Consider the following 27,534-nt stretch of genomic DNA (forward strand, 5'->3'; position numbering starts at 1 on the left):
TCTGACCTTTCAGAGTACTGACTGACAACCCTTTCTCTAGACCATTCTAGGAATCCTGACCCTACTCCAAGAGTAGCCCTTAGATTCACACCAATAACGGTATTTACGCCATACCTTATGGTAAATTATATGAGTAATAGGCTTGCGAGCCTGTAGCATGGTCTCAATGACCGACTCAGAAAACCCACGCTTAGCCAGAACTAAGTGTTCAATCTCCAAGCAGTCAGCTTCAGAGAAAAGAGATTTGGATGGAGGAATGGACCTTGAGTTAGAAGGTCCTTCCTCAGAGGCAACCCCCAAGGTGGCAAAGATGACATCTTTACTAGGTCTGCATCCCAGATCCTGTGAGGCCATGCAGGAGCTATTAGAATTACAGACGCTCTCGCCTGTTTGATACGAGCAATGACTCGTGGAAGCAAACGGAGGAAACAGGTATGCTAGACTGAAATCCTAAGGAACCGCCAGAGCATCTATCAGGACGGTCTGTGGATCTTTTGACTTTGAGATGTACCTTGAAAATTTGGCATTCTGCGCCAACAGATCCAACTCCGGCACCCCCCCATTTGAGGGTTAACCTGGAGAACACCTCCGGATGGAGAGCCCACTCCCCGGAAAGAAAAATCTGTCTGCTCAGGAAATCAGTTTTCTAGAATGTGGATGGCAGATAGGCAACAATTGTGAGCTTCCACCCACAGAACAAACCAAGCCACCTCCTTCATGGCTCCAGAACTCTGAGTTCCTCCCTGGTGGTAGTAAGCCACTGAGGTGATGTTGTCCAACTGGAACCTGATAGACCGGTTTAAGGACAACTGAAGCCAAGCCATCAGACCATTGAAAATCACTCTCAACTCCTAGATGCTTATGGGGAGTGCAGACTCCTCCCGAGTCCATAGTCCCTGTGCCTTTAACGAGTCCCAGGCTGCTCCTCGGCCTAGTAGGCTGGCGTCCGTGGTCACAACGACCCACTACGGAAGAGAGTGATTGTCTATAAAGGCAAATCTCAGGAACTCAAATTGATCCCTGAAGGAAACATGAAGATACGAATCCTTCAGGTCTAAAAACTGCCCCCCTTGGCCCAATGTATGTATGTATGTATGTATTGGGAACTTGTAAAGCACGGCTAATCACCCATAAGGGTCTCAAGGCGTTGCTCATTTTATCGACCTCGGAAGGATGAAAGGCAGAGTGGACCTTGCCGGGGATCAAACCTGCAACCCTTGGGTTGCTACAGAGCTCAGCCACAGTGCCTTAGCATGCTGAGCTATCTGTCCGGCTCAAAGAAAGAATGGAACGAAAGATTTCCATTAAGAAGGATGGTACCCTAAACAATTAGTTGAGACATTTAAAGGGACAGTATACACCAGAATTGTTATTGTTTAAAAAGATAAATAATCCCTTTATTACCCATTCCCTAGTTTTGCATAGCCAACACAGTTGTATAAATACACTTTTTACCTCTGTGATTACCTTGCATCTAAGCCTCTGCAAACTGCCCCCTTATTTCAGTTCTTTTGACAGACATCCATTTTAGCCAATCGGAGCTGGCTCACTGGAACTCCACGTGCGTGAGCACAGTGTTATCTATATGACACACATGAACTAACACCCTCTAGTGGTGAAAACTGCCAAAATGCCCTGAGAGAAAAAGCGGCCTTCAAGGGCTTATAAATTAGCATATGAACCTCCTAGGTTTAGCTTTCAACTAAGAATACCAAGAGAACAAATCAAAATTGGTAATAAAGGTAAATTCAAAAAGTGTTTACAATTACATGCCCTATCTGAATCATGAAAGTTTATTTTGGATTAGACTGTCCCTTTAATGTCTAGAATGGGTCGACAAATTCCCTATACATTGGGAACCAAGGACAAAATTGAATAGAACCCCTGTTGTCTTGCAGGAACCAGAACTAAAGGTCCTGAACATAGTTCAAGAATGCCTCTACTACCTTATTTGGACTGCAGGTAAACATTCAATTATGTAACCCAGAGATACTATGTCCACAGCCCATCTAGGACATCTCATATCCAAAACTGAATGGGGTTTCAAGAAGAATTTCCTTTGAAGATACGAAAGGAACTAAAAAAATACTCCGATGCCCTTAAGGACTGTTTTTCTTGTCTAGTGGTAGAAAAGACCCTTTTCCCCCGTAACCAGGCCCAAACAAGGTCTTACCCTTTTAAAGAAGCGTCAAAACCATGGAATTAGAGGCAACATCAGCTAGCCAAGAGTTTAGCCACAACACCCTGTGGCTAAGACAGAAAAACCAGATATTTCGACTCCCAGACAAAAAAACTTGCATGGAAGCAACAGGAATAAAGGGATTGGCTAGTTTGAGAGCCCCAATCCTGGCTTGGATCTCCTCCAAAAGGAGTCTTCCAAATTGATTTAGACAAGGCATCTGAAAACCTTGATGAACATACATCTTTAACACATTAACCTCCAGCTTGTTTGTCCTTAAAAGAGCAGCTCTCCTCTATAGGTATCGTAGTTCACTTAGCCAATGTAGAAAAGCTTCTACATAGGCACAGTAGCGCCATAAATCTTTAATAGAGTCAACGACAGGAAACATTTTTAAAGACGGGAAACGGGGAGAAAAGTACCCCTGGCTTCTCCTATTCCTGTGAAATAATCTCTGTTGCAGTCCTGAACAGGAAACACTGCACAGAGAAGGAACATCATAGTATTAATTAAATTTACTAGATTTCTTAGGGTTGACAGCGAGTATCGGAGTCGCCCAAAGTAGCCAACACCTCCTTTAACAGTACACAAAGGTGTTCAAGCTTAAGTCTGAAGTGAACCTCTTTAGTATTAGATAAAGGAATTATACTGTCTAAATTTGAGATTTCACCCTCAGATGCTACTGACATATTCTCCTCATCAGTCTTATGAAGGAGGGCAATCTGTGTAGCAGAAGATGGGACAGAAACCTTACTATCTGAATCTCTAATTTTCCTCTTGCGTTTTCCCTTTAACATAGGAAAAGCAGATAATTCTGCAGATACTGCAGAAGATACCTGTGTAGCAAAATCTGCTGGCAAATAAACTCCTCCAGGAGACCGAGAGGAAATGCAGGGCACTATATGTGTAGCCAATAAGGCTTAGGACGTTGAGGAGAAAGCTGTGGTAATGCCTAACAGCATCATCCTGAGAGATATGAGGCACAGAAATAAAAAGAATATCTTTATTTATAAAAAAATCTTATTATTAACAAGAGGGACAGAATTGCCTAATAAAACAATTTTGGCGCCAGTACACGAAAAACATTAACACACAGGAACAGACCCCTGTTCCCATATCATGATAAAAATGCTTAAAGTATTAAGGTATAAACAGTTTGACATATTGGGACACAAAACTGAGATCAAACTTATATAGATAATTGTTTGTAAAGATAGAGACTTGCTCACTGAGTAAAATCATACCTTAAATAATAAAGATGATGATGATGCACTGTCTCTTTAAATAATAAAGATGATCGTTTTCTAGAAATAAGCAAAACTGTACTTCAGGCAAAGTCTTCTTCCAGGATGAAGAAGAAATAACTACATCCATAGACAAAAGATTCACAACACTGCACCGTTCTCAGACAGCTGAGGCAGTATCACAATATCGGCTCAGAAAAAGCTGAAAACGGCGCCGCTCTGATCTCAGCCAAGATCAGAAAAGAAATGAAGTGCGGAGCTAACAGCACGCTCCATTTTGACCACAGTTAAAAAAAAAAAATTGTAGGGAGATCCCAGCGTATAGCTGATTTCCCCTTAGAACACTTACGGAGACCTTGTAATTTGAGCTTGCTGCAGAACTAATGTCTAATTCAAGCCAATATATGCGATAGATAAGTAAAAACTCACCCAGTGAGTTCCAGACCTCCCACTCCCCAAACTAGGCACATACCACTGAACTACAGTGGAAATTAGCTCAGAAGAATAAACTACGTCCCTAGACACTCAAAAGGGGTAAATGAAAGTGCTAGAAAATTAAACACAACCTCTAGGGATGACTCCCACAATATAAGGGATCAAACCCCACAAGTCTCACACGTATAAGAAGTGCCTGCTACTGCAAAATTAAATCTTTCCCAAAGGATTATTATGTCCCAATAGGCACTGCATTAAAACTCTTCTTAGTGCCAGTCTCCCAACATAGAAGACAAAAGCACTTACCTGCAGTCTAGCCGTCCGGCAGGGGGACAGCTTACAAGGTGTGAGAGAACACATACTCCTCACAGAGACCTGTAGAAAAAAGAAAGAACAGAGTAAACCTACTCTGGCTTTCTATACTAGTGCAGCAATATGTTAGGAAAACGCAGCAAGGCACACCTTACAAGTTCCAAACTGCTTTAAAGCCATCACTACTCTACTGCAGAGATTGACGTGGACTAAAGCTATACTCAAAAATCTTGCATGTAGCGAAAGAAATCAAATTTTCTTCAAACACCAAAACTTCACATCCTCCATTGACAGAGGCAAAGAGAATGACTGGGGATTATGGGTAGGGGAGTGACACTTAACAGCTTTGCTGTGGTGCTCTTTGCCTCCTCGTGCTTGCCAGGAGTGATATTCCCACTACTAATTGAATGACGTTGTGGACTCTCCATATCTTAGGAATTTTTTTTATATATATATAGTTTTAGGATATTTGTTGTATGTAATTTTTTGACATTTGAAAAAGGTGCAGCAATGCACCGAAACGTCATGTCTTTTTAACTCAATTGAATAAATTAACTTTTAGCTAAAAGACCACTGAGTGCCTGTATTGTTGGATGGACTTGTATGTGTATATATATATATATATATATATATATATATATATATATATATATATAATTACACAATGACATATAAACATCATAAAAAACTAAGATAAAGTTTTCAATGGCTACTAATGCAAAGACAAAAGAAGTACAACACACATCTGTGAAACCAGAGAACTAAATTGTTACCAATTTAAGGACTAGATGACAGTACAGTGTTCTCCTCTGGCCCTTTTTAGTGGGTGTACCACCCGGCTGATTTTACTGACCACCCAGCTAAAACATAATTTATGCTTAAAGGGACAGTCAACACCAGAATATTTGTTGTTTAAAAAGAAAGATAATCCCTTTATTACCCATTCCCCAGTTTTGCATAACCAACACTGTTATAGAAATACACTTTATACCTCTGTGATTACCTTGTATCTATGCCTCTGCAAACTGCCTCCTTATTTCAGTTCTTTTGACAGACCTGCATTTTAGCCAATCAGTGCTTACTCCAGGGTAACTTTACATGCATGAGCTCAATATTATCTATATGAAACACATGAACTAAAGCCCTCTAGTGGTCAAAATGCATTCAGATTAGAGGCAGTCTTCAAGGTATAATAAATTAACATATGAAACTCCTAGGTTTAGCTTTCAACTAAGAATACCAAGAGACCAAAGCCAAATTGGTGATAAAAGTAAATTGGAAAGTTGTTTAAAATTACATTTCTTATTTAAAATCATGAAAGATTTTTTTTGAACTTGACTGTCCCTTTAACTGATAAATTAATTATTTTCATGGTGGAGTCCACAATCCATTACTACAGGGGAATTACTATCCCCTACCACTAGGAGTTAAAGATTCCCAAACCCCAAGAGCTCTATAAAACTCCTTCCAGTTCACTCATAACTCAGTCTAATGTATAGCGGCGCAAAAGAGGTAAGAAAAGAAATAAGAGCAAATGAATAGGAGCAAATGAAAACAAAATGTGCACAGAAAAAAAAAAAAAAAAAAAGGAAATGAATTTATCAGGTAAGCATAAATTAGGTTCTCTTTCATACAGGTGTTGAGAGTCCATGATCCATTATTCCTGGGAACCAATACCCAAGCTGTGGAGTCCATAAAAAGGGCGAAATAAAAATAAAATATTTTACTGAAAAGACTAAATCCACACCCACAATAGAACTGAAAAAGAGCTAAATATTTTAAGATTTTTTGCTTTTTTTTTAAATGAAATAAAAATTAAGCAAAAAAAATAAAAAATCAACCTAAGACGACTGCCTGAAGGACTTCTCTACCAAAGGCTGCCTCAGAAGAAGCAAAAAACATCAAAGTGGTAGAATTTTGTAAAAGTATGTAAAAAAGACCAAGTAGCTGCCTTGCAAATTTGGACAACAGAAGCTTCATTCTTAAAATCCCAAGAAGTGGTAGCTGATCTAGCAAAATGAGCTGTAATCCTTTTGGGGGAGGCTGACCTGACTCCAAGTAACCTTTGTGGATCAAAAGTTACAACCAAGAGTCCAAAGAAAGAGCAGAAGCTTTCTGCCCTTGCCTAGAAAAAGAAAAGTGGATAGACTAAACGTTATCTGAAACCTTTAGTGTCAACATTCAATTTTAACACTCTAACAACATCCAAATTATGAAGGGATCTCTCTGAAGAATTTTTAGTATTGGTTTACAAAGAAGGAACAACAATTTTGCAACTTATATTGTCTGCAGGCAAAACCTTAGGTAAAAAAAAGTCAAAATTGGTCCTTAAAACTGCCTTATCGTGATGAAAAATAAGATAAGGGGAAATCACAAGAAACAGCAAATAACAAACTCTTCTAGCAGATGAAATCTCTAAAAGAAACATCTACCTTACGCATAGGTTGAAAATGCGGAGCCTGCAGAATCCTCAAAACCAAATTAAGATTCCAAGGAGGAGAAATTGGTTTAATGAGAGATTTTATTCTAGTCAAAGCCTGAACAAAAACCATAAATGTCAGGAAGATTAGAATTCTTCTTGTGGAAGAGAACTGGAAGAGCAGAATTCTGACCTTTCAAAGAACTAGCGGATGAAACGTTATCCAAACAATCCTGTAAAAATAGCAAAATCGTAGGAATTCTAAAAGAATGCCAAAACAACCATGATCTGTACACCAAGAAAAAAAAGCCTTTCAGACCTTATGATAAATTATCCTGGTCACAGGCTTACGAGCCTGTATCAGTCTCTCAATAACAGTTCTCAGGCAGAGAGGGTTTTCTGATTCTATCTGTTCAAGACCCATGCCACCAAGCTGAGAAATTTGGGGTCCGGATGGGAAAACTGACTTTGTGAAAGAAGGTCTAGACACAGAGGAAGTGGCCAAGGAGGGTAAATAGACATCAGAACCAGATCCACATACCAAATTCTGCAAGACCAAGCTAGAAAAATCAGAATCACTAATGCTCTTTCTGGCTTGATTTTGGCAATCCCCCTGGTAAAAAGAACCAGAGGTGGAAAAACACAGGCTACCTGAAAAGACCACTGAATTGCCAGAGCATCCACAAATACTGCTTGAGAATGGAACCACTCTTCTGGATGTAAAGGCTGATGACTGAGAAAATCTGCTTCACAGTTGTCCACTCCTGGAATATGAACAGCAGAAATCAGACCGCAATTTACTTCTGCCCAGGAAACAATTTGAGTTACTTCCCTCATGGCTAAGGAGCTGTGAGTTCCCCCCTCATGATTGACATAAGGTACTGCTGTAACATTGTCCGATTAAAAAAAAAAAGATAAGATTCCTTTTTCAACAGAGACCAACTGTGAAGAGTCCTGAGATCAAACTCCTTTTGGCTTCTGAGACATCAAGACTGCACGATTACAGACCAAGGATGACCACCAAGAGAAGCACCCTGCATAATCAGCTGATGATTTAGCCACCAAGAGAGGGATGTATTTTGGTGTCTCAAAGGATTAATTTGGATTTCAAGACGAGTATGATCCCTGCACCACTGCTGAAGCATACAAAGATGACTTCATACGGAAACAAGCAAAATGAATAGCATCCAAAACTGCAATCATGAGACCCAACACTCTATGCAAAGAGCAACCGAAGGAAAAGAAAGTGACTAAAGATTCTGGAAAGCGAACACAAGCTTTAACCACCTCTGGTCCGTCCAAGAAAGTCTCATGGAGACAATCTATTTGAACCCCCCAGAAAAGTAACTTTTGTCTGAGGAATTTACTTTCCAACCATGTTGTTGAAGGAACAACAACAGTCTGTTGATCTTCGATTGTGCTAAATGAAAAGATGGAGCTTAAACCAAGATATTGTACAGGTAAGGAAACGCTGCAATACCCCGAGATCTGATTTAATACAAAAGGGTACCTAAAACCTTTGTTAATATTCTGGGGGCTGTAGCCAGACCACACGGTAAAGCAACAAACTGAAAATGATAGTCCAGAAAAGAAAACCTTAGAAACTGATAACGTTCCTTGTGAATTGGAACATGAAGGGAAGCATCCTTTAAATCTATTATGGACATATACTGACCATGCTGAACAAAAGGCAGAATAGTCCAAATAGTTTACATTTTGAAAGAATGAATTCTGACAAACCTGTTCAGAGCCTTTAGATCTCAAACTGGTTTAAAAGTTCCCTCCTTTCTTGGAACAATGAAGAGGTTGGAATAAAACCCCTTTCCCTGTTCCAGAAGAGGAACAGGAACAATCTCTCCCATAGCGTCTAGATCTGAAACGGACAGAAAAAAAGGCCAGAGACTAAATGGGAACATTTGACAGAAAAAAAATCTTCCCTTGGGAGGCTTTGTTCTGAAACCTATTTGATATCCCTGGGAGACTATGTTTAGAACAGACTGAAACCAAGCTTCCAGAAAAGGCGTTAGCTGCCCCATACCAGAGAATCTGGATTGGGGGCCGCACTTTCATGCAGACTTGTATGGGGGGGGGGGTAGATTTCTAGGACTGCTTAGACTTGTTTCAGCTAGAACTAGGCTTCCAGACAGAACCAGATGAAACTTGCTTATGAGTGGAGGAATCAGATTTCTGTGCCCTACCTTTACCTTTGGACTACTTGTCCCGAGGAAGGAAAGCTCCTTTACCACCATTTACAGTAGAAAAAAAGGAATCCAAACCAGAACCAAATAAAATCTAGATAAAAGCCTAGATTTAGAAACCATGTCAGCAGACCAATATTTTTTAACCACAACAGCCTTCTAGAAAGTACTGCTAAACACTGTTTTAGCATTAATTTTAATCATGCCAAAATAGCATCACAAATGAAAGCATTAGCACATTTAGGCAATTCTTTTATGGTTTAAATAATCTTCACTAGCAGAATCGTCAGAAAACTGCCCAGAAAGAGTATTCAACCGAAAAGAAGTAGCATCAGCAGCTACATCAGCAAAATAAACTGCTGGTCTGAAAAGCTAACGTGATTCAAGAGAAGCCCTCCTATGGAAGGATTCTAACCTCCTAAGAAGAACTATGTTCCGAAGGAATAGTAGTACATTTAGCCAGGGTAGAAATGGTCCCATCTACTTTGAGAATAGTTTTACAAAGCTCAAATTTAGTAATCGGTAAATAATACATTTTCATAAACCTTACAAAAGGATTAAAAGGGAATACCTGGCTTAGCCCAAACTCTGGAAATAATTTCAGAAACTACATCAGGGACAGAAAATACATCAGGGGATTTAGCCATAGGTTTAAAAAAAAGTATCTAAACGATTAACAGACTACATCTACTTTAGGATCTTTAACCTCTAAAGTAAGCAAAACCTCTTGTAAAAGAAAACAAATATGCTCAATTTTAAATGAATAAAAGGATGATTTCATTTCATAAGAGGAAGACCCTTGATTATCAGAAAAAAAAACTCCCTCTGAGGACAAAGAGACTTCATAACTAGGAACATGAACCACAGCAGCCTTAGAGATAGCAGAAGGTAAATTCTGAACTGACCTTTTACATTTACTTGGAGGAGGCATGGTTGCCAACATTTCATACACTGTTGAACAAATAAAATCCTTAAATCCAGGAGTGAAACCAGTAGGAATCTCCTGTAAAGCACAAACTAAAGGAGCAATAATAACTTTTCAAGCAAGAGCAGTACTAGATTGGTCAGAATGCATTAATATATTCATTAATATATTAATACATTTATTGCATAAATTTGCTGGAGAAAATGTTAGCTTGTTTACAATACAAACATTTAACAAAAGTGTTCAGATGACCCAGCTTTAAAGGTAAATTTAGGGATGACTCACAAGGCTTCATAACTGCAGATAAACTAAAACTAACGTTAAATGCAGAAAAAAAAAAAACATAGTTGGTTGGTAATACTCCTATAAAAAGAGCTCTTTAAGAAAGAAAAATATGCGCTATCGAAAAGCCAAGGGAGTTAAACATATGAACGTGAATTATTTTTTTATTATAAAAACAAGTTATTTTAAAGGGAAAATAATTCTCTCTCTCTCTCTATATATATATATATATATATATAAAAAATAATATATGTGATAATTACCTATAAAAAAAAAAAATAGTACTTATCAATAGACACCCTACTACTGGAGGAAACCAGTAGAAAGCCAAAACCAGTGCTGAAACATAAAAGCAGAGGAACTAGAATAGGATTATAAACGATGAACCAACAGGCAGAGGACAAGTCCCTGCGACACCTATGGAATAGCTTGTGACTAAATACCAAAAGGTGAAATAAATGCCACAACCAATACTCCAAATGCATCCCTCCAACAAGCAACTGTACTCTGAGGGGTAAAGGCCTCAACTTGATCTGAAGGGTTAGAATCTGATATACAAGACTGAGGTATGAGTGAGGTGGGAGAAGTTTTATAGAGCTCTTGGGGTTTGGGATTTTACACCTCCTCCTAGTGGTAAGGAAGAGTAATTCCCAGGAGTAATGGATTGTGGACTCTCAGTACCTGTATGAAAGAAATGTATGCTAAATTATGCATATATTTTGTGCTTTGTATAGCAGTAAATGTTATAAGTTTAGAAAGTATTACACTGCCATCACCCGGCTATTTTATAATGACACCCGGCTGGCATTATTTTATTTTCTGTGGAGAACACTGCATTCTTGTTATAAAATGGATGCTTCAAACACATTAATGTGCATAGTCATTACTACTACCTGGTTTAAGCGTGTGATCAAAAAATACACCAATATCTTCCTAATAGGGAAACTTTATGAACAACTAGCAATCTTTTAGTCCATAAAATTAATCCTAACACTATTACATATAAATATGTAGTAACAGAAATTAAATTAAAAAAACATAATTTATCTAAGAACTTACCTAATACATTTATTTCATATTGGCAAGAGTCCATGAGCTAGCGACGTATGGGATATACAATCCTACCAGGAGGGGCAAAGTTTCCCAAACCTCAAAATGCCTATAAATACACCCCTCACCACACCCACAATTCAGTTTAACAAATAGCCAAGAAGTGGGGTGATAAAGAAAGGAGTAAAAAGCAGCAACAAAGGAATTTGGAAATAATTGTGCTTTATACAAAAAAATCATAATCACCATAAAAAGGATGGGCCTCGTGGACTCTTGCCAATATGAAAGTAATGCATTTATCAGGTAAGTTCTTACATAAATGATGTTTTTTTTTTAATGTAATTGGCAAGAGTCCATGAGCTAGTGACGTATGGGATAGCAATACCCAAGATGTGGAACTCCACGCAAGAGTCACTAGAGAGGGAGGGATAAAATAAAAACAGCCATTTTTCGCTGCAAATAATTAATCCACAACCCAAAAAATAAGTTAATTCTCATGAAATGAAAAAGAAAAAAACTTAAAACATAAGCAGAAGAATCAAACTGAAACAGCTGACAGCAGAACTTTTCTACCAAAAACTGCTTCCGAAGAAGCAAATACATCAAAATGGTAGAATTTAGTAAATGTATGCAAAGAAGACCAGGTTGCTGCTTTGCAAATCTGATCAACTGAAGCTTCATTCTTAAAAGTCCACAAAGTGGAGACTAGAATGTAGAATCTAGTAGAATGAGCTGTAATTCTCTGAGGCGGGGCTTGACCCGACTCCAAATAAGCTTGATGAATCAAAAGCTTTAACCACGATGCCAAGGAAATGGCAGAAGCCTTCTGACCTTTCCTAGAACCAGAAAAGATAACAAATAGACTAGAAGTCTTCCTGAAATCTTAAGTAGCTTCAACGGTTAGGGCACAAGGAAGGGACAACAATTTCTCTATTAATGTTGTTAGAATTCACAACCTTAGGTAAGAATTTAAATGAAGTCCGCAAAACCGCCTTATCCTGATGAAAAATCAGAAAAGGAGATTCACAAGAAAGAGCAGAAAATTCAGAAACTCTTCTAGCAGAAGAGATGGCCAAAAGGAACAACACTTTCCAAGAAAGTAGTTTAATGTCCAAAGAATACATAGGCTCAAATGGAGGAACCTGTAAAGCCTTCAAAACCAAATTAAGACTCCAAGGAGGAGAGATTGATTTAATGACAAACTTGATACAAACCAAAGCCTGTACAAAACAGTGAATATCAGGAAGCTTAGCAATCTTTCTATGAAATAAGACAGAAAGAGCAGAGATTTGTCCCTTCAAGGAACTTGCAGACAAACCCTTATCCAAACCATCCTGAATAAACTAAAATTCTAGGAATTCTGAAAGAATGCCAAGAGAATTTATGAGAAGAACACCATGAAATATAAGTCTTCCAAACTCGATAATAAATCTTTCTAGAAACAGATTTACGAGCCTGTAACATAGTATTAATCACTGAGTCAGAGAAACCTCTATGACTAAGCACTAGGCGTTCAATTTTCATACCTTCAAATTTAATGATTTGAGATCCTGATGGTAAAAATGGACCTTGAGACAGAAGGTCTGGCCTTAATGGAAGAGGCCAAGGTTGGCAACTGGATATCCGAACAAGATCTGCATACCAAAACCTGTGAGGCCATGCTGGAGCTACCAGCAATACAAACGACTGTTCCATGATGATTTTGGAGATCACTCTTAAAAGAAGAACTAGAGACGGGAAGATATAACCAGGTTGGTAACACCAAGGAAGTGTCAGCGCATCCACTGCTTCCGCCTGAAGATCCCTTTACAGGTACCTGGGAAGTTTCAAGTTTAGATGAGAAGTCATCAGATCTATTTCTGGAAGACCCCACATCTGAACAATCTGAGAAAACACATCTGGATGGAGGGACCACTCCCCTGGATGTAAGGTCTGACGGCTGAGATAATCCGCTTCCCAATTGTCTACACCTGGGATATGTACCGCAGAAATTAGACAAGAGCTGGATTCCGCCCAAGAAAGTATTTGAGGTACTTCTTTCATAGCTAGGGGACGGAGTCCCACCCTGATGATAGACATATGCCACAGCTGTGATTTTGTCTGTCTGAAAGCAAATGAACGTTTCTCTCTTCAACAGAGGACAAAACTGAAGAGCCTGAAAATTGCACGGAGTTCCAAAATATTGATTGGTAATCTCGCCTCTTGAGATTTCCAAACCCCTTGTGTTGTCAGAGATCCCCAAACAGCTCCCCAAACTGAAAGACTTGCATCTGTTGTGATCACAACAGAACCAGAGATTCCCCTAGAACTATACAATAGTGATCTAACCACCAAGTAAGAGATAGACTAACATTGGGATTTAAGGATATTAATTGTGATATCCTTGTATAATCCCTGCACCATTCATTCAGCATAGAAAGCTGGAGAGGTCTCATATGAAAACGAGCAAAGGGGATCACGTCCGATGCTGCAGTCATGAGACCTAAAACTTCCATGCACATAGCTACTGAATGGAATGATTGAGACTGAAGGTACCGACAAGCTAAAACCAATTTTATTTGTCTCTTGTCTGTTAGAGGCAGAGTCATGGACACTGAATCTATCTGGAAACCTAAAAAGGTGACCCTTGTCTGAGGAATCAAGGAACTTTTTAGTAAATTGATCCTCCAACCATGTCTTTGAAGAAACAACATTAGTTGATTTGTGTGATATTCTGCAGAATGTAAAGACTGAGCTAGTACTAAGATACTGTCCAAATAAGGAAAAACCGCAATACCCCATTCTCTGATTACAGAGAGTAGGGCACCCAGAACCTTTGAAAAGATTCTTGGAGCTGTCGCTAGGTCAAAAGGAAGAACGACAAATTGGTAATGCTTGTCTAGAAAAGAGAATCTCAGAAACTGACAATGATCTGGATGAATCAGAATATGAAGATATGCATCCTGTAAGTCTATTGTGGACATATAATGCCCTTGCTGAACAAAAGGCAGAATAGTCCTTATAGTCACCATTTTGAAAGTTGGTACTCTTACATAACGATTCAAAATTTTCAGATCCAGAACTGGTCGGAATGAATTTTCTTTCTTTGGGACGATGAATAGATTTGAATAAAACCCCAGACCCTGTTCCTGAAACGGAACTGGCATGATTACCCCTGATAACTCCAGGTCTGAAACACACTTCAGGAAAGCCTGAGCCTTTACTGGGTTTGCTGGAATTCGTGACAGAAAAAAAATCTTCTCACAGGCGGTCTTACTCTGAATCCTATTCTGTACCCCTGAGAGACAATGCTCTGAATCCATAGATTTTGAACCGAATTTGTCCAAACATCTTTGCAAAATCTTAATTTGCCCCCTACCAGCTGAGCTGGAATGAGGGCTGCACCTTCATGCGGACTTGGGGGCTGGCTTTGATCTCTTAAATGGCTTGGATTTATTCCAATTTGAGGAAGGCTTCCAATTGGAAACAGATTCCTTGGGGGAAGGATTAGGTTTCTATTCCTTATTTTGTCGCAAGGAAGAAAACGGTTAGAAGCTTTAGATTTACCCTTAGGCCTTTTATCCTGAGGCAAAAAAACTCCCTTCCCCCCAGTGACAGTTGAAATTATTGAATCCAACTAAGAACCAAATAACTTATTACCTTGGAAAGAAAGAGATAGCAATCTGGACTTAGAAGTCATGTCAGCATTCCAAGATTTAAGCCACAAAGCTCTTCTAGCTAAAATAGCTAAAGACATAGATTTAACATCAATTTTGATATAAAAAATGGCATCACAAATAAAATTATTAGCATGTTGAATCAAGTTAACATTGCTTGACAATTCAGGATCCAATTCTTGTTGCGCTAAAGTCTCCAACCAAAAAGTTGAAGCAGCTGCAACATCAGCCAAAGAAATTGCAGGCCTGAGAAGATGACCTAAATATAAATAGGCCTTCCTTAGATAAGATTCAAGTTTCCTATCTAAAGGATCTTTAAAAGAAGTACTATCTTCCATAGGAATAGTAGTACGTTTAGCAAGAGTAGAGATAGCCCCATCAACTTTGAGGATCTTTTCCTAAAACTCCAATGTAACTGCTGGCAAAGAATACAATATTTTAAACCTTGAAGAAGGAATAAAAGTACCACCAGGCCTATTCCATTCCTTAGAAATCTTATCAGAAATAGCATCAGGAACTGGAAAAACCTCTGGAGTAACCACAGGAGGTTTATAAACAGAATTTAAACATTTACTAGTTTTAATATCAAGAGGACTAGCTTCCTCCATATCCAATGTAATCAACACTTCTTTTAACAAAGAACGAATGTACTCCATTATAAATAAGAAGATTTGTCAGGGGGGCGGAGCCTGTTCTCATTGCGGAAAGACGCGTCTCTGTGAAGCTCTTGCAACTTGAAAGCTATTTTGTGAATTTTATACAGCAAACCTACACTATTTTACATGTATGTTGAGTTCTGTTTAAATGAGATCCTACAGGTGAACAGAGTGGATGTTCCGACTGGGCCTTTTCCTATGCTCTTTGAGACAGCTATGTGACATCTATCTCCACGGGCCTAGAAGCCATTATTCAGCCTGCTGCGCCCAAGCAGCGTGAAGATATTAAGACACAGGACCCATGTGAGGCGTGTGGCATAGGTCTGGGGCTGCCGCAAATTTATCCCCCCCCCCAAACTCTGGGGTTAAGAAATCCTGAAATGGGATAATTCTCCTACACAGCTTTCAGACGTATCTGCTATACCGTAATCCATCAGCTTACTGATTATGGAGGAACTCTGTCATGCCATTCTGGCTTTATTTGAGGACTTTGAACGCAGACTCTGCAAGACAATGGCGGACTTAACCTTGCCATCACAGCTTGGAGATACACAGGCGGTTAGACCGCCATTGGGATGCGCTAATAGTGAAGCAGTCATAAGAATTAGCAACAACATGTGGCGACCGACATCTCAGCTACCTACTTACCAGGCGCAAGATTCACTTGTGTCGGTGCTTCAAGAACCCTGCATGCAGTCAATGATTGCTCCTGCCCCCGCTCCGGGGACTGCGGCTGACCCCTGGAGACGGGACGTGAGTCATTTACATGCTGCACAAGATCGTGCGGAGGGAGCACTGCAGACATTAGACACGCATTTACATAACTACTGTGACATAAGAAACACCGCACACAAGCAGCCTGGTACTCTCTATAGCTTGCCAGACGGACCACTACAAGAGGAGAGTGGGACCCTCAGTGTTGAATTGCCGCTACAATTTCACAGGTCCTATCGAAGATTATCCATGCGGCAAGTCTTTATTCAAAGAGGCAAATATGTGTCGTTACTTTTTCAGCCGGCCACCTTTTTTGTAAATGCTGTAGTATATACTATTGTCAAGAGAGGTGTGGGATAGGTGCTGGGTATATCACCTTGCTCACTGCACGGACGCCCCCCGGATCATGGGAACTGGTAGATCATTTTAATCTACTTGTAATTTCAGAGAGCTCTTGACCGGATGGCTTGTATTCAGTGACATTACATTTCTAACATGTTTGGCTTACAGGATAGATATGGTTGAACATCTATGTACTGCAAATTATACTGTGTGGCCTCTACTGATAATTCAATCTGGGCATATGTTATTTTAGGCTGCTTGTTATTAAGCTGTTTATTATGTGTGATATTCTTCTACTGTATTGCAATATAATCCCATTGCTGACTGCAGATGTTTACCTATTTTGTTTTCAACCCATTATTGCATACGACTTTAGTCACTAGGTACTCCCTAACTTTATTTCTTGAGTCACACCCACTTTATGATCCTAATGTCCCTTAATGTTGGATAGAGGCTTTAGGCTCCCTTATAGTATTTTATTTACAAGGTATGCTAAGTGTATTCCTTTGCCCTGAGCACCTTTCCTAGATGATAAGAGGATATTCCATAGAACATATATAACATGCTCAGGGATACTTACTCTAGAAATTTTACCGGTTTTCATGCACATGAGAGATGATCATTTTATTCCAGCTCTACCTCTCTAAGTATTGATATAAAGACTTCATTATTCATTATTATAATTAGATATGGTCCTTTTTACAATAGGAGGTGCAAGGTTGCAATAAACTACTTTAGTGAATGTCACAATACTGGGTTATCTTACGCTATGTATTAGCAAAATATAATTATACTCCACCATTTTAAATTAGAGTTAAGCATAGAGGGGCCTAGTTATCAAGCCGTCAACCTCAAATACGCTGGAATTCCGCAGCGTATTTGTGGCGCGGCTGATTCGCCTTAGTTATCAAAGGCTCGAGACCGGCAAAAGTAGAATTTTGTGACGTAAACTTCGATCCGCCGGACTCAGTCCGACACAGATCGATTCTTACGTCACTCCAGATGTTCCGCACACAAGTGCGGCACATTCTCACTACTTTTGCTAGTTATCAAAAAACTAGCAGGTACGCTCGGCACTTTTACGGCCCAGCGTACCTGGTTTTCAAAGCGCCAGCCTGGAGGCGGCGGATCCCATAGGAATCAATGGGAGTCTGACCATAGCGAAAGTACAAGTTCGCTGCTGACAGACATCCCATTGATTCCTATGGGAGCTGTCTACACCTAACACCCTAACATGTACCCCGAGTCTAAACACCGCTAATCTGACCCCCCCTACACCGCCGCAACTAAATAAAGTTATTACCCCCTAAACCGCCGCTCCCGGAGCCCACCGCAACTATAATAAATGTATTAACCCCTAAACCGCCGCTCCCTGAACCCGCCGCAACCTATATTAAATGTATTAACCCCTATCCTGCCCCCCCTACACCGTCGCCACCTATAATAAATTTATTAACCCCTATCCTGCCCCCCACTACGCCGCCGCCACTGTAATAAAATTATTAACCCCTAAACCTAAGTCTAACCCTAACCCTAACGCCCCCCTAACTTAAATAATTAATTAAATAAATCTAAATAAATTAACTCTTATTAACTAAATGAATCCTATTTAAAACTAAATACTTACCTTTAAAATAAACCCTAATATAGCTACAATATAATTAATAATTATATTATAGCTATCTTAGGATTTATATTTATTTTACAGGTAACTTTGTATTTATTTTAGCTAGTTAGAATAGTTATTAAATAGTTATTAACTATTTAATAACTACCTAGCTAAAAGAAATACAAAATTACCTGTAAAATAAATCCTAACCTAAGTTACAATTAAACCTAATACTACACTATCATTAAATTAACTAAATAAACTACCTACAAATAACTACAATTAAATACAATAACATAAACTAACTAAAGTACAAAAAATAAAAAAAGCTAAGTTACAAAAAATAAAAAATTAAGTTACAAACACGTTAAAAATATTACAACAATTTTAAGCTACTTACACCTAATCTAAGCCCCCTAATAAAATAACAAACCCCCCAAAATAAGAAAAATCCCTACCCTATTCTAAATTAAATAAATTTCAAAGCTCTTTTACCTTACCAGCCCTTAAAAGGGCCATTTGTGGGGGCATGCCCCAAAAAGTTCAGCTCTTTTGCCTGTAAAAGAAAAATACAACCCCCCCCAACATTAAAACCCACCACCCACATACCCCTAATCTAACCCAAACCCCCCTTACAAAAACCTAACACTAATCCCCTGAAGATCATCCTACCTTGAGTCGTCTTCACTCAGCCGAGCCACCGATGGAACTGAAGAGGACATCCGGAGCGGAAGAAGTTAATCCTCCAAGCGGCGCTGAAGAAATCTTCCATCCGATGAAGTCATCATCCAGGCGGCGCTGAAGAAGTCTTTGATCCGGCCAATGTCATCTTCCAAGAGGCGCTGAAGATGTCTTCTATCCGGGTGAAGTCATCTTCCAAGCCAGGTCTTGAATCTTCCTTCCGCCGACGCGGAACCACCTTCTTCACCGACGGACTACGACGAATGACGGCTCCTTTAAGGGACGTCATCCAAGATGGCGTCCCCTCAATTCCGATTGGCTGATAGGATTCTATCAGCCAATCGGAATTAAGGTAGGAAAATCTGATTGGCTGATGGAATCAGCCAATCAGATTCAAGTTCAATCCGATTGGCTGATCCAATCAGCCAATCAGATTGAGCTCGCATTCTATTGGCTGATCGGAACAGCCAATAGAATGCGAGCTCAATCTGATTGGCTGATTCCATCAGCCAATCAGATTTTTCCTACCTTAATTCCGATTGGCTGATAGAATCCTATCAGCCAATCGGAATTGAGGGGACGCCATCTTGGATGACGTCCCTTAAAGGAGCCGTCATTCGTCGTAGTCCGTCGGTGAAGAAGGTGGTTCCGCGTCGGCGGAAGGAAGATTCAAGACCCGGCTTGGAAGATGACTTCACCCGGATAGAAGACATCTTCAGCGCCTCTTGGAAGATGACATCGGCCGGATCAAAGACTTCTTCAGCGCCGCCTGGATGATGACTTCATCGGATGGAAGATTTCTTCAGCGCCGCTTGGAGGATTAACTTCTTCCGCTCCGGATGTCCTCTTCAGTTCCATCGGTGGCTCGGCTGAGTGAAGACAAGGTAGGATGATCTTCAGGGGATTAGTGTTAGGTTTTTGTAAGGGGGGTTTGGGTTAGATTGGGGGTATGTGGGTGGTGGGTTTTAATGTTGGGGGGGGTTGTATTTTTCTTTTACAGGCAAAAGAGCTGAACTTTTTGGGGCATGCCCCCACAAATGGCCCTTTTAAGGGCTGGTAAGGTAAAAGAGCTTTGAAATTTATTTAATTTAGAATAGGGTAGGGATTTTTCTTATTTTGGGGGGTTTGTTATTTTATTAGGGGGCTTAGATTAGGTGTAAGTAGCTTAAAATTGTTGTAATATTTTTAACGTGTTTGTAACTTAATTTTTTATTTTTTGTAACAGCTTTTTTTATTTTTTGTACTTTAGTTAGTTTATGTAATTGTATTTAATTGTAGTTATTTGTAGGTAGTTTATTTAGTTAATTTAATGATAGTGTAGTATTAGGTTTAATTGTAACTTAGGTTAGGATTTATTTTACAGGTAATTTTGTATTTCTTTTAGCTAGGTAGTTATTAAATAGTTAATAACTATTTAATAACTATTCTAACTAGCTAAAATAAATACAAAGTTACCTGTAAAATAAATATAAATCCTAAGATAGCTATAATATAATTATTAATTATATTGTAGCTATCTTAGGGTTTATTTTACAGGTAAGTATTTAGTTTTAAATAGTAATAATTTATTAAAGTATAGTGTAGTGTTAGGTGTAATTGTAACTTAGGCTAGGATTTATTTCACAGGTACATTTCTCTTTATTTTAGCTAGGTAAGCTATTAAATAGTTAATAACTATTTAATAGTTATTGTACATGGTTAAAATAAATTGAAAGTTACCTGTAAAATAAATATAAATCCTAAGATAGCTAGAATATAATTCTTATTTATATTGTAGCTATATTAGGGTTTATTTTAAAGGTAAGTATTTAGTTTTAAATAGGATTCATTTAGTTAATAAGAGTTAATTTATTTAGATTTATTTAATTAATATTTAAGTTAGGGGGGCGTTAGGGTTAGACTTAGGTTTAGGGGTTAATAATTTTATTACAGTGGCGGCGGCGTAGTGGGGGGCAGGATAGGGGTTAATAAATTTATTATAGGTGGCGACGGTGTAGGGGGGGCAGGATAGGGGTTAATATGTTTAATATAGGTTGCGGCGGGTTCATGGAGCGGCGGTTTAGGGGTTAAACTATTTATTTAGTTGCGGAGAGGTGCGGGATCAGCAGGATAGGGGTTAATAATTTTATAATAGAGGGCGACGGTGTAGGGGGGGCAGGATAGGGGTTACTAGGTATACTGTAGGTGGCAGCGGTGTCCGGGAGCGGCGGTTTAGGGGTTAATACATTTATAAGAGTTGCGGCAGGGTCTAGGAGCGGCGGTTTAGGGGTTAATACATTTATAAGAGTTGCGGCGGGGTCTAGGAGCGGCGGTTTAGGGGTTAGTAACTTTATTTAGTTGCGGGGGGCTCCGGGGGCGCCGGTATAGGGGGTAGAACAGTGCAGTTTAGTGTGAGTGCTTAGTGACAGGCTAGCAATAAAGCTGGGAAAAAGCCGAAGGGCAGCGAGATCGGATGAGTGATAACTGTCACAGTCCGCTGCTCATCGCCCCGCGGCTTTTTGACAGCTTTATTTGATAACTTAGGCGAACGTATTCAAGGTCCGCGGTGGCGAAGGTAGGCGAGCTTAGGCGGATGTATTGGGCCGGCGAAGCCAGAAAAGTAGACGGCTTGATAACTACCCCCCATAGCCCCAATGAAACTAGATATTAAAATGACTATATATATGTTTTCAGATGAGCAAGATATACTAAGTTTGGAACCCTCATACTTAAGTTTTTAGAGTTCCCTCATGACAGCTATGATTTTTTATTACTGTTTGTTGGATTAACCTTTAAGACTTTATTCTTTGTCATATTCTGATGTTTCAGGTTACGGTTATACATTACATTAAGACGCAACTGATTGCTTTTCTTTGAAATCCGTCACCACAGAGAGTTTTTACAGATAGTATTTTATTGTTTATTTTATATCGATAAGATATGGTTCATTATTTAACTACATATTATATACATGAGAAAAGTGAGGTTGTATGTCGAGACCCAAGAGTGGCCTCATTTTGACCATTATTGCCCTCTGTATTCTTTTTTTTTCTTTTTCTACTTTGTTCCAATGCAGGGTCCAAAAGTGGCCCTATATGTAATTTGGAGGGCATAGAGTTATCTTCCGGCATCCCTTTTAGTTACTTCTAATTTTCAATGTCTTTATATGATTAAGATATATTTATCCATTATGACATGCAGTGTATCTAATCTTGGAAAGGATTGTATGTTTTGACTATTCTGCTGTTTATTGTATGCTTGTAAGCTGGAATTAAACCTCAATAAAAATATTTAAAAAAAAAAAAAAAAGAAGATTTGTCAGTGTCAATATCTGAGGTAGGATCTTCTGAACCAGATAGATCCTCATCAGAGCAGGATAATTCCGTATATTGCCAGTCATTTGAAATGTCATCAACTTTATGAGAAGTTTTAAAAGACCTTTTATGTTTATTAGAAGGTGGGATGGCAGACAAAGCCTTCTGAATAGAATCAGAATTAAATTCTTTTAAATTTACAGGTATATCTTGTGCATTAGATGTCGAGGAAACAGCAACAGGTAATGAACTATTACTGATAGATACATTCTCTGCATGTAAAAGTTTATTATGACAACTATTACAAACCCCAGCTGGAGAAATAACCTCCACAAGTTTACAACAAATGCACTTAGCTTTGGTAGAACTGAAATCAGGCAGCAGGATTCCAACGGTGATTTCTGAGACAGGATCAGATTGAGACATCTTGCAAATGTAAGAGAAAAAAACAACATATAAAGCAAAATTATCAATTTCCTTATATGGCAGTTTCAGGAATGGGAAAAAATGTAAACAACATAGCCCTCTGATAGAAAAAAAGGCAAGAGGCAAATAGGAATGGGGTCTTAAATAATGAAAATATTTGTGAAAGACTCTGCGTCAACTAAGACGCCGGAAATGACTAATTTGCGTCAACGAACGTAACTTCGCACCAAAAAAAAAAAAACTTGCGCCAAAAATGACGCAATAAACTTTGGCATTTTGAGCCCTCACGAGCCTAATTCTGCACGAAAATTTAAAAGACAGTCAATTTTAAAAAAGAGACTAAACCCCAGGTAAGAAATCATTTTTCATAAAAAATGCATTTCCCAGATATGAAACTGACAGTCTGCAAAAGGAAATATACTGAAAACCTGAATCATGGCAAATATAAGTAAAATACATATATTTAGAAATTTATATTAATACATAAAGTGCCAAACCATAGCTGAGAGTGTCTTAAGTAATGAAAACATACTTACCAAAAGACATCCATCCACATATAGCAGATAGCCAAACCAGTACTGAAACGGTTATCAGTAGAGGTAATGGAATATGAGAGTATATCGTCGATCTGAAAAGGGAGGTAGGAGATGAATCTCTACGACCGATAACCTATGAAATAGATCTCCCGTGAGGAAAACCATTGCATTCAATAGGTGATACTCCCTTCACATCACTCTGACATTTACTGTACTCTGAGAGGAATCGGGCTTCAAAATGTTGAGAAGCGCATATCAACGTAGAAATCTTAGCACAAACTTACTTCACCACCTCCATAGGAGGCAAAGTTTGAAAAACTGAATTGTGGGTGTGGTGAGGGGTGTATTTATAGGCATTTTGAGGTTTGGGAAACTTTGCCCCTCCTGGTAGGATTGTATATCCCATACGTCACTAGCTCATGGACTCTTGCCAATTACATGAAAGAAATAATTATAACAATAGAAAATATTATACTTACATATGAAATCGGCTTAAAACAAGTAGATGTTATTTTAAATTTCTATAATAACTAGACAAAAATGATACCAGAACACACATCTTTAAAACAGTCTCATTATAATGGATAAATAATGTAGTTGTCCATCTACCACTAATAAAAGACCTCTCATCTCTTACAAAAGATATAAAAAAATAATGAAAACACTACTCAATTAATAAAGACCTCTATGTTCTTAATTATATTCCTGGGGAATTTACCCCCTCACTAATTAATTATAAACACATACCTTTCTCTCCTCTTTTTTTCCGGGATCTATCAATGTGATCCTTTAACTGTATTCGAACCTGACGCTCTGTGGGCTGGTCCCTGATGAAAGGATATTTAAGCAGCTGTTCTGTAGGTGGTCGACTTATGTAATTCTTAATTAAACATGTGTCTATGAAGTCAATGAACTTTTTGGACCTAATGCATAGGGGAAAAAAATGAAAGTGAGATTGGGACATATTAGATGAAATCAAGTAAGAATGTATAACAGAAACAAAACTTTACTCACAGATATATCACCAACATTCAGTTATGATATAACGACGTGTAGGGTTCTATTAGACTTGTGAGAACTTTCATGTCTCTTTAAACATTTATCTAATTCGCTTAGAACCAGTAAGTGTAGGTATACTACATATACCATACTATAAGTAAACGTTAGTGATGTTTATCTGCAAGTAAAGTGGGTTTTTTTGTACTAACAAATTTGTATTCTGTACATGAAAGAGCAGCAGTTAAACATATTGAAAAATGTTTTGCACAAAGTACTGTTTATAGTGGCTTTAACAGTTATAAGTATAAGTTTTACACAAACATGGGCTTAATATCTCCCAAAGTCTGACAGGGAAAAATATTGAATTTTTAACACAGTGACCGCCATTTTTCTATACCTTTAAAAAGAAAAAAAAAAATAATAAAATATTCTATTTTAGGCAGAACAAGATATTGTTTGAATAGAATGTCGGTTTAAACTACAACTGCCTTATACAAGACAGAGCAGCTGGGCAGAATGAATGAATGACTATCCCACTATCCCAGCAGTGCCTAGAGTAAAATGGAGAGGTGCAGCTGTCAGGGCCCATTTTAATGGACCCGTGGCTTAGAGGCCTACGATTTCTTAAACCCTAGCATAATGCATAAAACTTTCATCTAGCAAACATATATTAGAGAAGCTAATAAGAAAATAAGCATGTAACAATATGTAACTCTCTATGTGCCATAGAGAACCAAGTTATGCCAGTAAAGGAAATGGCCATAATAATAATAAACCATGTCACACAAGTCTGTTTAGATTACAATGTATCCGCTAGATTTAGAGTTCTGGCAGTAATGACCTGCGGTGCTAACGAGCCTTTTTTTTTCCAGCGCACCCTTAAGACAACGCTGGTATTACGAGTTGTCTGAATGGCTGCGTTAGCCTCAAAATAGTGAGCGTTGAGCCAAATTTAGCTCCACTTCAACCCTCAATACCAGCGTTGCTTACGGTAGCGGTAAGCTGGAAAAACGTGCTTGTGCACGATTTCCCCATAGGAAACAATGAGGCAGAATCTGCTGGAAAAAAAAAACCTAACACCTGCAAAAAAGCAACGTTCAGCTCCTAACGCAGCCCCATTGTTTCCTATGGGGAAACACTTTCTAAGTCTACACCTAACACCCTAACACGAACCCCGAGTCTAAACACCCCTAATCTTACACTTATTAACCCCTAATCTGCCGCCCCCGCTATCGCTGACACCTGCATTATACTATTAACCCCTAATCTGCCGCTCCGGACACCGCCGCAAACCTACATTATAGCTATGAACCCCTAATCTGCTGTCCCTAACATTGCCGACACCTATATTATATTTATTAACCCCTAATCTGTCCCCCCCCCAAAGTCGCCGCCACCTCCCTACACTTATTAACCCCTACTCTGCTGACCGGACATCGCTGCCACTATAATAAATGTATTAACCCCTAAACCGCCACACTCCCGCCTCGCAAACACTATAATAAATTGTATTAACCCCTAATCTGCCCTCCCCAACATCGCCAACACCTACCTACAATTATTAACCCCTAATCTCCCGCCCCCAACGTCGCCGCTACTATAATAAAGTTATTAACCCCTAAACCTAAGTCTAACCCTAACACCCCCCTAAGTTAAATATAATTTAAATAAAACGAACTAAAATTACTATCATTAAATAAATTAATCCTATTTAAAACTAAATACTTACCTATAAAATAAACCCTAATATAGCTACAATATAACTAATAGTTACATTGTAGCTATTTTAGGATTTATATTTATTTTACAGGCAACTTTGTATTTATTTTAACTAGGTACAATAGCTATTAAATATATAATAACTATTTAATAGCTACCTAGTTAAAATAAGTACAAAATTACCTGTAAAATAAATCCTAACCTAAGTTACAAATACACCTAACACTACACTATCAATAAATTAATTAAATAAATTACCTACAATTATATAAACTAAAATACAATTCAATAAACTAAACTATAATACAAAAAAAACCAAACACTAAATTACAAAAAATAAAAAAAATCTTACAAGAATTTTAATCTAATTACACCTAATCTAAACCCCCTAATAAAATAAAAAAGCCCCCCAAAATAATAAAATGCCCTACCTTATACTAAATTACAAAGTAATCAGCTCTTTTATTATAGTGTTTGCGATGTGGGGGGGCCTCGGTTTAGGGGTTCATAGGTAGTTTATGGGTGTTAGTGTACTTTATAGCACTGTAGTTAAGAGCTTCATGTTCCGGCGTTAGCCCATAAAACTCTTAACTACTGACTTTTTTTGCGGTTGGAGTCTTGGCGTTAGAGGCTGTACCGCTCACTTCTTCCAAGACTCGTAATACCAGCATTAGGCAAATCCCATAGAAAAGATAGGATACGCAATTGACGTAAGGGAATTTGCGGTAGCCTCGAGCCGCGGAAAAAAAATGAGCGGTAGACCCTTTTCTGTCTGACTCTAAATACCAGCGGGCGTTAAAAAGCAGCGTTAGGACCCCTTAACGTTGCTTTTTAAGGCTAACGCAGAACTCTAAATCTAGGTGTATGTGAGGTATTTTGTGAGCAAGGAAAGGGAGAAATAAGATACACTTACCATTTCTTGGATTTAAGTTTTGGGGGAGGATTCCTGGGGATGAGGAAAAGAGCTCTCATAGGATGCATATCACATAGGGCTGCATTTAAAGATAGAAAAGAAAAATGAATAGTGAATAGGAAAATACAGTTTGAATTACATTATATAAAGAAAAAACAAAAACATAATTTATGCTTACCTGATAAATTTACTTCGGGATATGGTGAGTCCACGGAATCATCAATTACTAGTGGGAATATCACTCCTGGCCAGCAGAAGGAGGCAAAGCGCACAACAGCCAAGCTGCTATATATGTCACTTCCCTTACCCATAATCCCCAGTCATTCGGCCGAATGAAGAATGGAAAAAGATGATAACACAAAAGTGTAGAGGTGCCTGAGGTTTTAGAAAAAATAACTGTCTTAAATAAAGGGTAGGCCGTGGACTCACCATATCCGGAAAGAAATACATAGTCCACGGAATCATCAATTACTAGTGGGAATCAATACCCAAGCTAGAGGACACATATGATAAGGGAGGGACAAGACAGGTAGACCTAAACAGAAGGCACCACTGCCTGAAGAACCCTTCTCCCAAAAGAAGCCTCAGCCGAGGCAAAAGTATCAAATTTATAAAACTTTGAAAAAGTATGCAAAGAGGACCAAGTTGCAGCCTTGCAAATCTGTTATACAGAAGCTTCATTTTTAAATGCCAAGGAAGAAGAAACAGCCCACGTGGGATGAGCAGTGATTCTTTCAGGAGTTTGCTGTCCAGCAGTCTCATAGGCCAAACAAATAATATTCCTTAGCCAAAGTGAAAGAGAAGTAGCCGTAGCTTTCTGACCCTTGCACTTCCCCAAAAAACAAACAAAGCAAAAGACTGACAAAGTCCTTAGTCGTCTGAAGATAAAACTTCAAAGCACGCTTAACATCTAGGTTGTGCAACAAACGCTCCTTAGGAGGAGGAG

The 27,534-nt window shown here is 38.7% G+C and overlaps 1 protein-coding gene across 4 annotated transcripts in view; it reads right to left on the bottom strand.

Annotated features, from left to right (window-relative positions):
* Positions 1 to 27,534, bottom strand: part of MINK1 (misshapen like kinase 1) — a 675,211-nt gene that overhangs the window by 355,886 nt on the left and 291,791 nt on the right. For all 4 annotated transcript variants that reach the window (XM_053718325.1, XM_053718327.1, XM_053718326.1 and 1 more), the window contains exons 9-10: positions 26,589 to 26,667; positions 23,705 to 23,880 (exon numbers count right to left, since the gene is read on the bottom strand). In XM_053718325.1, the coding sequence (XP_053574300.1) occupies positions 23,705 to 23,880; positions 26,589 to 26,667 (255 nt within the window). The remainder of the gene's footprint in view (positions 1 to 23,704; positions 23,881 to 26,588; positions 26,668 to 27,534) is intronic.

This window comes from Bombina bombina, chromosome 6, assembly GCF_027579735.1.
Source record: "Bombina bombina isolate aBomBom1 chromosome 6, aBomBom1.pri, whole genome shotgun sequence".
In the NCBI taxonomy this organism is placed as follows: domain Eukaryota; kingdom Metazoa; phylum Chordata; class Amphibia; order Anura; family Bombinatoridae; genus Bombina; species Bombina bombina.